At 39.7% G+C, this 12,032-nt stretch overlaps 1 protein-coding gene across 1 annotated transcript in view; it reads left to right on the top strand.

Moving 5' to 3' along the window:
• Positions 1-12,032, top strand: part of FBXO22 (F-box protein 22) — a 32,215-nt gene that overhangs the window by 3,921 nt on the left and 16,262 nt on the right. Inside the window, exons 3-5 of the mRNA XM_017858008.1 lie at positions 5,619-5,706; positions 6,531-6,626; positions 9,985-10,149. Of these exons, the coding sequence (XP_017713497.1) occupies positions 5,619-5,706; positions 6,531-6,626; positions 9,985-10,149 (349 nt within the window). The remainder of the gene's footprint in view (positions 1-5,618; positions 5,707-6,530; positions 6,627-9,984; positions 10,150-12,032) is intronic.

Raw genomic sequence — 12,032 nt, 5'->3', positions numbered from 1 at the left:
ATCGCTTGAGGTCAGGAGTTAGAGAACAGCCTGGCCAACATGGTGAAACCCCCGTCTCCACTAAAAATATTAATATAAATATTTAAAAATATTAAATACTTAAAAATATCAAATATATAAATAAAAATATTAAAGTACAAAAATTGGCTGGGCGTGTTGGTGCAAACCTGTAATTGCAGCTACCCAGGTAGCTGAGGTAACAGAATCGCTTGAACTGGGAAGATGGAGTTTGCGTGAGCCCAGATTGGGCCACTCCAGCCTGGGTGATAGAGTGAGACTCTGTCTCAAAAAAAAAAGAAAAGAAATATTTTAAAGTCCGCCAAAAGCTTTATAAAACAACTTGCCATTTGTAACTTCTTTGAACAGTGGAATGTGGTGCTAGCTGTCTTAACTGTGCTCTGAGAACATTTCATGTTGAGACTTGTTAAGTCACTTCTTCTAGTGTGAATTAGGAAGGAAAATTCAGCAGTTGTTTTTCAGTGGGTGCCAGGAGAGGGAGATTCATAAAATCTCAGGACCAGACTTTTAATCCTTGTTCAGGAGTAGGAAACCTGAGGCCTAAAAGCTTGATGAGGGTTATTCTGCTGGTTTGTGGCAGAGTTGCCACTAAGACCTAAATCTGTTTTTTGTTTCTTTTTGTTTTGTTTTGTTTTTGAGGCAGAGTCTCACCTGTTGTCCAGGCTGGAGTGCAGTGGCCTGATCTCGGCTCAGTGCAGCCTCCACCTTCTGAGTTCAAGTGATTGTCCTGCCTTAGTTTTCTGAGTAGCTGGGACTACAAGTGCAAGCCACCGCACCCAGTTAATTTTTGTATTTTAGTAGAGATGGGGTTTCACCCTGTTGGCCAGACTGGTCTCACCCTGGCCCCAGGTGATCCACCCACCGTGGCCTGCCAAAGTGCTGAGATTACAGGCGTGAGCCACAGTGCCTGGCCCCTAAATCTCTTTGAGTTCTCTCTCCTTTACTCACTATACCAGGCATCACAGATTCAGATGACTTGAAGGTCAGGCAGTTAGGTGAGGAGGGTCAGGTAGCTCAACAGGGTGGTAGCACCATGGCAGACTGGAAAGACTTGCCTCCATTTAGCCTTAGTTAAGAGGTATGTAGTCTAACTGTTGCCAAAATTTCCAGTTTTTAAAAAGAATCTGGAAATCTACATTTTATGTAAAAATTCGGTGGAATTTTGAACATTGGCATTCAGTTTACATTTTCTGAAAATGCTGTGTGGACCAAGGAAACTATATCTGTAGGTCTTGGGCAGCCCTGGGCCCCACAGGCCATCATGCTGTCTCTTTTATTAGTTTATCTATATAGAATGTATTCTGAAACATCTTGGCATTCCCCCAAATTATAATGGACCAACTTTTTTTTCCCCCCACTTAACCAATAGTGAGGCTTTGCTATATCCTAAGTACTTCATGGACCAACTTTTTTTTTTTTTTTCCATTTAACCAACAATGAGGCTTTGCTGTATCCTAAGTACTTCATTTTATTCTGGTAGTAAAAAATATTTGAAAATAGCTAGCTTAGAAAAATATTTTCATCATTTTCATTTAATTCAGCTGCTTTGCCACTTGTCTTTAATTGGAAAGTTTAGTTGAAAACAAGTGAGTCTGAATAAGCCCAGCTCATAGGGCACAAATAAGATTAACTAGGGGTAAGGGATGTTGCATCTGAGGTCCAGAGTCCTGAGGGAGTTTAGGAAAAGGTTTTGGAGAGGAGGTGGCACTGAAGTGTCTCTAGAGGGAAACAGTCTTAAGTTCTACAGGAACAGAGCAATAGAACACATGGGGAAGTGGGTGTGTCTGGATAATATTAATAGTAAGCTAAGGGACCCTGAAGGATGCCTTGTTGTCAAGGCTGGAAATGGAGGCTTGGAGTATTTGATTTGATGAGCAGTGAAAAGAGGAGTGATACCCCAGTACTGAGATTTTTCTGATACTGTAATGCCTGTTCAAATAAAGCAAGTGTGTCTTTTGCTGGTTCTTGATGTTTTTGTTCTAAGAGCTTCAGTTATTAAGAAAATGAACTTCTTGAGGGCTGGAATGAAGAAATAGTAGGTGTTTAGTAAGTGAACTGAAAATGAAAGAGCATAAGTGAAAAGTAAATGAGAAGTAGATTGACTCAGAATGTCAACATTGACCTGAAAGAAGGTAGGGTACCAGCAGTTTGGATGGGGTGATACTTTTTTTTTAAAATTTAAGTTCTGGGATACATGTGCAGAACGTGCAGGTTTGTTACATAGGTATACGTGTGCCATGGTGGTTTGCTGTACCCATCAACCTATCATCTACATTAGGTATTTCTCCTAATGCTATCCCTCCCATAACCCCCCACACCCTGACAGGCCCTGGTGTGTGATGTTCCCCTCCCTGTGTCCATATGTTCTCATTGTTCAGCTCCCACTGTTATGGAAGAGACATGCAGCATTTGGGTTTCCTGTTCCTGTGTTAGTTGCCTGAGAATGATGGTTTCCCAGCTTCATTCATATCCCTGCAAAGGACGTGAACAATCCTTTTTTTGGCTCATAGATTCATGGGCCTATGCCCACGTTTCTTCATCCAGTCTGTCATTGATGGGCATTGTGGTGGTTTCAAAGTCTTGCTATGTGAACAGTGCTTGCAGTAAACATGCAATGCACATGTCTTATAGTAGAATGATTATATCCTTTGGTATATACCCATAATGGATTGCTGGGTCAAATGGTATTTTCTCTTTCCTGAGTCCTTGAGGAATCCATCACAGTGGTTTCCACAAGGTTGAAACAATTTACACTAGCCCTCACAATCAGTGTAAAAGTGTTCCTTATTTCTCCACATCCTCTCCAGCATACCTGTTTGTTTCTCCTGACTTTGTTAGATGATCCGCCACCGCTAACGTGTGAGATGGTATTCATTTTAGTTTTGATTGCATTTCCCTAATGACCAGTGATGATGAGCCTTTTTCATATGTTTGTTGGCTGCATCAATTGCTTCTTTTGAAGAAGTGTGGTGTTCCTATACCTCCCACTTTTGATGGTATTTTTTTTCTGTTAAATTTGTTAAGTCCTGTAGATTCGGATATAGCCCTGTTGTGAGCCATGGATAGATGCAAAAATTGTTCTCCCATTCTGTAGGTTGCTTGTCACCTCCTGATGATAGTTTCTTTGCTGTGTAGAAAGGGGCTCTTAAGTTTAATTAGATCCTCATTCTCTCAATTTTGGCTTTGGTTGCCGTTGCCTTTGGTGTTTAGTCATGAGTCTTTTGCCCATGCTTGTGTGCCTGAAGTATGGCCCCTAGATTTTCTTCCTAGGGGAATTTTATGGTTTTAGGTCCTTACAGCTTAAGTCTTTAATCCATTTTAGTGAGATTTTTGTAATAAGGTGTAACGAAGGGGTGTCCAGTTTTAAGGTTTCTGCTATGGCCAGCCAGTTTTCCCAACACCATGTTATTAAATAGTGAAATCCCTTTTCTGTTGCTTGTTTTTGTCAGGTTTGTCAGAAGATCAGAAAAAAAAATGTTTGTAAAGTGTGGTGTTATTTTGAGGCCTCTATTCCTGTCATTGTCCTGTAATATCTGTTTGGTACCAGTACCATGCGTTGTTGTTTACTGTAGTCTTATAGTATAGTTTGAAGTCAGGTTAGTATATCCTTCAGCTTTTGTTCTTTTGGTTAGGATTGTCCTGCTAGTACGACTCTTTGTTGGTTCCATATGAAATTTAAGGAGTTTTTTCTAATTCTGTGAAGAAAGTCAATAGTAGTCTTTGATGGAGATAGTTGCATTGAATCTTAAATTATTTGGGCAGTATGGCATTTCACAATATTATATCCTTTTATCCACCAAGCAGGAAGTTTTTCCCATGTTGTTTGTGTCCTCTCTTACTTCTTGAGCAGTGTTTGTAGTTCTCCTTGAAGAGGTCCTTCACATTCCTTGTAAGTTGATCCTAGGTATTTTTATTCTCTTGTAGCAGTTGTAATGGAGTTCACCCATGATTTGGCTGTCTGTTATTCGTGTGTAGGAAATGCTTGTGATTTTTTGCACATGGATTTTGTATCTGAGACTTGCTGAAGTTCTTATCACTTAAGCGAGATTTTGGACTGAGATGACTGGGTTTTCTAAAATATACAGTCATGTCATGATGCAAACAGAGACCAATTTGATTTCCTCTCCTCCTATTTGAATACGCTTTAGACTTCTCTTGCTTGATTGCCCTGACCAGTAACTTCCAATACTCGTGTTGAATACAAGTGTGAGAGAGGGCATCCTCGTCTTCTGCGGGTTTTCCAAAGGGATGCTTCCAGCTTTTGCCCCATGCCAGTAGATATTGGCTTGGGTTTGGTCATAAATAGCTCTATTATTTTGAGATACGTTCCATCAAAGCCTAGTTATGAGAGTTTCTTAAAGCATGAAGGGGTGTGAATTTTTCGAGAGCCCCGTTTTGGTGCATCTGTTGAGATACATCATGTTTTTGTCATCCAGTCCTGTATGTTATGGATTACTGCATTTGATATTGCATAGCTGAACCAGCCTTGCATCCCAGAGATGAAGCTGACTTGATTCGTGGGGATAAGCTTTGATGTGCTGCATGATTCGTTGCCAGTATTTTACTGAGGATTTTCACATCGATATTCATCAGGGATATTGCCTGAAAATTTTTCTTTTTAGTTGTGTTCTGGCGAGTGTCTTGGGTATCAGGATGATGCTGGCTCAAAAAATGAGTTAGGGAGGACCTCTTTTTCTATTGTTTGGATAGTTCAGAAGGAATGGTATCAAGCTCCTCTTCGTACCTTTGGTAGGAACATTTGGCTGTGAATTCGTCTGGTCCTGGGCTTTTTTTGCTTGGTAAGCGCCTATTATGACCTTAATTTTGCCAGAACTGTTATTGGTCTATTCAAGATTCGACTTCTTCCCTGATTAGTCTATGGGAGAGGGTGTGTGTCCCAGGAATTTATCCATTTCTTCTAGTTTTCCTAGTTTTACTTGCATAGAGGTGTTTATAGTATCCCTGATGGCCAGTTTGTATTTCTCTGTGGGATCAGTGGTGATATCCCCTTTATCATTTTTTATTGTGTGGTATTTGGATTCTTCCCTCTTTATTAGTCCTGGCTAGCGGTCTATCTATTTTGTTAGTCTTTTCAGGAAAGCCCAGCTCCTGGATTCATTGTAGTTTTTGAAGGATTTTTAAAAATGTTTCTATCTCCTTCAGTTCTGCTCTGATCTTAGGTTGTTTCTTGCCTTCTGCTAGCTTTTGAATTTGTTTGCTCTTGCTTCTTTAGTTCTTTTAATTATGATGTTAGGGTGTCGATTTTAGATCTTTCATGCTTTCTCCTGTGGGCATTTAGTGCTGTAAATTTCCCTCTAAACACTGCTTTAGCTGTGTCCCAGAGATTATGGTACATTGTGTCTTTGTTCTCATTGGTTTCAAAGAACATCTTTATCTCTGCCTTCATTTTGTTATTTGGCCAGTAGTCATTCAGGAGCAGGTTGTTCAGTTTCCATGTGATTGTGCAGTTTTGAGTGAGTTTTTTAATCCTGAGTTCTAATTTCATTGCACTGTGGGCTGGGTGATACTTTAAGGGACTATGCAGAAGCACTCATGGATTCATGGGATCCAATTCCAATTTTTTTTTTTTTTTTTGGCAGAATGTTCGCATCTTACCACATACAGTTCTTTACATGGCTGATTCAGAAACTTTCATTAGTCTGGAAGAGTGTCGTGGCCATAAGAGAGGTAAATATCAAAAGAAAAGCTTTTGTTTCTCTTTTTTTTCATCATGTGCCTTCTGTTTGGAGTTCAATATTGTACTTGTCCTGAGAGTTAATTGACTTTCTGAGGCTCTGGGACTGCCACCTGTAGTATGCATGAATGTATCTATCTTTGAACCTTGAGGAACCCTTTCTGCTTCCGATTGATTTCTAAACCTTGTAGTGCAATTGAAACAAATTCATTAGAAAGGTGTTTTTCTCAATTTGAGATGCTTTAATTCTCCAGGCACTTTTTATTATTAAAACAGGTTGTATGACTTTGGCTATTCAGGCCTTTTACTGTATTGAAACATGAGGTCCCATTTACCAAAGTTATGTAGAGAAATGGTGCATTTTTGGCTGGCTGAGGGAGAAGGCAGAATGGGTATTCAAGATGGTCATACATAGGCCCCAAGTTAGACTTAGATAATGGATTCTTATTGTCTAATTTGAATCCAGTTAACTGTTGATGCAAATAGTAGTTATACTGCAATATCAGCTGAACAGAAAGGTACAATAGCAAGTCTAAAATTCAGCTGTTACTGCTAAATTTGACATCACTGGGGCAAAAGCATTATATGAACAGAGAGGAAAGGCAGACTAGTGGTGCAAAAGATAAGATTTAGAATTTAAAAGCCAGGACCAAAACAGGTAAAGTGTTTGTTTTAATCAATGCTTTTAGACCTTTATTTAGAGCATTCTCGTGTCAGGTGACTTAAATATTTCCAGTATTTGCTTTTTTACTTTTTCATTGTCAGATCTGACTTTAAATGGATGATATTTAATCATTTTGCTACTGTATTTTTACAGCAAGGAAAAGAACTAATATGGGAACAGCACTTGCCCTTGAGAAGCTATTCCCCAAACAATGCCAAGTCCTTGGGATTGTGACCCCAGGAATTGTAGGTGAGAAAAATTAGCAACTTGATGATTTCCTCCTTGCATTAATGTGGGGTCCTTTGGATTGGTGAATTATTTTTAGCTTGGAACCACATTTCTGTTTCTGGACATCTACAATACAATAAAGTCAGTCATATTTACCATGGCTTTATATTTGCCTTATATTAATGTTTATTAAGTTATTGCGGTATTTCTCATCTCAAGGCTACCTGTATAATGCATATCCAGTAGTCATTCATAAGAGGGGAAAGATCTCATTCTGCCTCCCTCCAAATTAGGAAGTATTTGTGGGCATTTTCAGAGTTCTGTCAGTTCAAGCAGTATTGTTTCTGGTGGGTAGGGGTGAGATGGGACTGGGATTAGGAGCAAAGATGGGCCTTGTTAGGAAACTTCTGTTTCTCTACTTTGGTACCACTCTTTGACATTTATAGCCTGAGGCTGTGCCCCTTTCCATGCTTGATTGCTGCTGGTGAATTTTTGCTGATTTTTATTATTTTTATTATTTTTTATTCTTTTCTGTAGTTAATTGGGGGAGGGGAATTTCTGTTGAGGCAGTAATGGTGCAGTGCTTAGATACCTGGATTGGAATGCCAGCTGTACTGCTTAGTATCGTATGACTTTGAGCAAGTTACCTAACTTCACGGGGCTTCACCATCCTCATCAAGGAAGTGGGGATGATGACAGTAGTACCTTCCTTGGAAGGTTGTGAGAATTAAATGAGTTAACACTTGTAAAGCATAGAGATACACAGAAAGCAGTCAGTAAATGTTAGCTGTCATGTATTTATTATTATTATTTTTTTAGATGGAGTTTCACTCTTGTTGCCCAGTCTGGAGTGCAATGGCGTGATCTCCACTCACTGCAACCTCTGCCCCCCAGATTCAAGCGATTCTCCTGCCTCAGCCTCCCAAGTAGCTGGAATCACAGCCGCCCACCACCACCACACCTAGCTATTTTTTGTATTTTTAGTAGAAACCGGGTTTCACCATGTTGGCCAGGCTAGTCTCAAACTCCTAACCTCAGGTGATCCACCACCTCAGCCTCCCAAAGTGCTGGGATTACACGTGTGAGCCACCACACCTGGCCACTGTTATGTTTTTTAGTTGTAACTCAGTAGTACTCTACTGAGAATTGTCATTTTTAATCTCCACTGAAAGAGTTTTGATCTGAATTTGAGTCTTGTACCGTGAGGTAAGAAGAATTTCACGTGTTTACAAATGAATATTGTTCAGTTGCTCTAGCTTTGGTTTCTAAAGGGCTTAACATTTTTTTAAAAAAAGCTTATTTCTTTTTGGCTGGGCGTGGTAGCTCATGCCTGTAATCCCAGCACTTTAGGAGGCCAAGGCAGGCAAATCACTTGAAGTCAGGAGTTGGAGACCAGCCTGGCCAACATGGCAAAACCCCATCTCTACTAAAACATGTAAAAATTGACCAGGCACGGTGGCTCACATCTATAGTCACAGCACTTTGGGAGGCCAAGTTGGGTGGATCATGAGATCAGGAGTTCAAGACCAGCCTGGCCAACATGGTGAAACCCCATCTCTACTAAAAATACAAAAATTAGCCAGGCATCATGGCAGGCACCTGTAATCCCAGCTGCTCAGGAAGCTGAAGCAGGAGAATTGCTTGAGCCCAGGAGGCGGAGGTTGCAGTGAGCCGAGATCATGCCATTGGCAGTCCCAGCTGGGTGATAGAGCCAAAGACTCTGTCTCAAAGAAAAAAAAAAAAAAAAAAAAAAAAAAAGGAGGTAAATTGGCTGAGGCCTTGGTGGCTCATGCCAGATAATCTCCAGCTACGTTGGGGGAGGCTGAGGCAGGAGAATTGTTGGAAACCAGAGACGCAGAGGTTACACACCACTTCACTCCCAGCCTCGGGTGACAGAAGTGAGACTCTGTTTCAAAAAAAAAAGATATCTTTTCTTTTTTTATATGCTCAGTAATATTTATTTTAGCAAGCAGAAAAATTAGAAGATTCAGGTAAGCAAAAGCAAAACAATTAAGCACCTTTAAGCGCCACAGAGTTAACCACTCGTATGATGTTAACCTTTATTTATATATGTATGTAAACATAAAAAACCAGAATAAAATTTTCTATAGACTTGTAACCTACTGTGTTAGTCTGCTAGGGCTACCATAACAAAATACCACAGACTGGGTGGCTTAAACAACGGAAGCTTATTTTCTCACAGTTTGGGAGGCTAGATGTCCAAGATTGGGGATGGTCTCTCTGAAGCTTGCTTACAGCTGCTTTCTCACTGTGTTCTCATGTGGCCTTTTCTTTGTACATAAGCATGCCTGGTGTCTCTTCCTCTTTTGGATTAGGGCCCTACCCTTATGACCTCATTTAATTTTTTTTTTTTTTTTTGAGACGGAGTCTTGCTCTGTGGCCCAGGCTGGAGTGCAGTGGCCGGATCTCAGCTCACTGCAAGCTCCGCCTTCCGGGTTTACGCCATTCTCCTGCCTCAGCCTCCTGAGTAGCTGGGACTACAGGCGCCCGCCACCTCGCCCGGCTAGTTTTTTGTATTTTTTAGTAGAGACGAGGTTTCACCGTGTTAGCCAGGATGGTCTCGATCTCCTGACCTCATGATTCACCCGTCTCGGCCTCCCAAAGTGCTGGGATTACAGGCTTGAGCCACCGCGCCTGACCTACCTCATTTAATCTTAACTATCTCTTTAAAGGCCTTATCTCCAAATATAGTCACATGGGGGGTTAGGGCTTCAACATGAATTTGGGGTAGGCAGTAGGGAGGGGATGACACAGTTCAATCTGTAATATCTACCTGTAAAATTCAGAGCATATTACAAACATATTTCCATGTCTATAAATATACATTTGTCATCATTTTAATGGCTATATTCTATGATACCAATGTAATTTTTAATCTCAATACCAGTGTGGGACATTCAGGTTTTTTCTCTTTATTTCCTATTTGAAATTATGTGGTAAAATACTTGGGTATATATGTACTTTATATAATTGTCAAATATTTTAGGGTAAACTTTTAAAATTGGAATTGCTCTGAAAGTGTATTTACTACTGCCCCAACTTTTATTTTGAAAAGTATGGAAAAGTTGAAAGAATAATAGAATAGCATGATAAATACCCATATACCCTTTATCTAGTTTAGCAGTTGAAAAAATTTTGCAACATTTGTGTTTTCTCATTTTGCTTATACAAAATTTCTGTCTGAACCATTTGAAAGTTAAATTGCAAACATCATGACACTACACCCTAAAACTGTCAAAGCTGAAAAACTTTTACTCAGATAGTGGCTTGTTAGCTTGATGATTATCTTAGTGACCGAAACTGTGGTTATCTAGTTTTTACTGAATGTATTGATGAAACTGTTTAACTTTTTCTCTAGTGACTCCAATGGGATCAGGTGGCAATCGACCTCAGGAAATAGAAATTGGAGAATCTGGTTTTGCTTTATTATTCCCTCAAATTGAAGGAATAAAAATACAACCCTTTCATTTTATTAAGGATCCAAAGAATTTAACATTAGAAAGACATCAGCTCACTGAAGTAGGTAAGTTACTTTTATTTATCATTAACTGCTCATTTTATTGATTAATTTTGATTTCTTTGTAATTCTGGCTAGTTGGTGGATATTAGGTTCCTTTGGGAGAATCTGAATTAAGTACACCTGTTACTGGAGCTGTGGCTAATTCAAACAGATGATTCACAGAGGCCAGTATGATACACGTTTGGTAGAATTGATTTACTTTTTAAATTATTTTACTTGCATTAAAGCCCAAGAGAACCAGAGATGAAACAACTTTTTTCATAAATACTCTGTTGATGATAAACTTGTTTGTATTTAATTCTGAATTTTAAGGAATTCTTGCTCTAATAGTTTCATTTTGCTCTATTTTTATTTTGTTAACCTATTTTTTTTTTATTCTAGTAACAAGCGTTTTAGAAGTTTTTAGAAGATGCAGGTTAGTTCTTTGTGAACTAATTAGAAAGATGGGAACAAGTAAAGTGACCCTGATGAGTGTTAGGAAAGGTATGAGTTAAGGCAAGTCTATCAAGCAAGGGGTATGCTGGGAAACATCCCGTAAGTAGTGTGGATGGAGCCCTGAAGTGAATTTGAAGAGGTAAAGGGTTGGCTTAATGTCTAAGCTTAGATGGGAAAGCTTAACTTAATATAATCAACAACTAACAAGTTACTCAAGGAAAGCAGCATTAAAGCCTTTTATCTATATCTGCAAATGAACTGATTGAATTCACTTAATTCATTAAAAATCAGTGTTGGCATAAAAGCTATTCAGTGGTAACACCTCATTTTTGCATAGATCAGCCAGCCTGTAGAGATAAACCTCTGTTATTTGAAATGGGACTTAAACCAGCAGGAGTAAAAAATTGTGTAGCACCAAAGGTAAAATTTGTTTTACTGATGAGGAAAAAAGGGGGTGTACACATTGAAACTAGTTTTTACAACTATCCCTGACAATGTGGAAAAACAAAACAAAACTTGCAAGTCGGTGAATGGGAGGGGAAGCACAGAACAAGAGGTATTAGCAGCAAAGACTAGCAGCTGGGAGCCTCTTAATAATGTGGAAGAGGGTGGTCAGGTCAAGGTAGGTGGTGAAAAGTCTCAACAGCCAGCTCTGGTGTGACACAGGGTAGTGTAGCTATTAATGCTGACTTAGAAATGAAATCAGTATGTTGAAGAGATATCTGCACACCCATGTTTATTGCAGCACTGTTCACAATAGCTGGGATATGGAATTAACCTAAGTGTCCATTAGCTGATGAGTAGATAAAGAAAATGTGGTATATATACATAATGAAATGCTCTTCAGCCATAAAGAAGGACATCCTGTCATTTGCATCAGCATGGATGAACCTGGAGGATGTTAAGTGAAATAAAGCCAGGCCCAGAAAGACCAGTAGTACATGATCTCACTCATGTGTGGAATCTGAAAATGTTGCTCTCATAGAAATAGAGAGTTGAATGGCAGTCACCAGGGTCTGGGGTGGTTGGGAGGGCGTTTGGGGAGATGATGGTCAAAGGATACAAAATTCATTTTGGAGGAATAAGTTCTAGAGGTCTGTTGTACAACATGGAGACTATAGTCAGTGACCATATATTCTTTTTTTTTGAAGACAGAGTCTTACTTTGTTGCCCAGGCTGGAGTGCAATGGCATGATCTCAGCTCACTGCAATCTCTACTTCCTGGGTTCAAGTGATTCTTATGCCTCAGACTCCCGAGTAGCTGGACTACATGCTGTGTGCACCACCATGCCCGGCTAATTTTTTTTTTTTTTGTCTTTTTAGTAGAAATGGGGTTTTACCATGTTAGCCAGGGTGGTCTCAAACTCGTGGCCTCAAATGATCCACCTGCCTCAGCCTCCCAAAGTTCTGGGATTACAGGTGTGAGCCACTGCACCTGGCCGTATACTATA

The sequence above is a fragment of the Rhinopithecus bieti genome, unplaced genomic scaffold (assembly GCF_001698545.2).
Source record: "Rhinopithecus bieti isolate Rb0 unplaced genomic scaffold, ASM169854v2 scaffold_47256, whole genome shotgun sequence".
NCBI classification, from domain to species: Eukaryota; Metazoa; Chordata; class Mammalia; order Primates; family Cercopithecidae; genus Rhinopithecus; species Rhinopithecus bieti.
The sequence above is the reverse complement of the archived record's forward strand: the minus strand, read 5'-3'. Positions and strand labels throughout refer to the sequence as shown.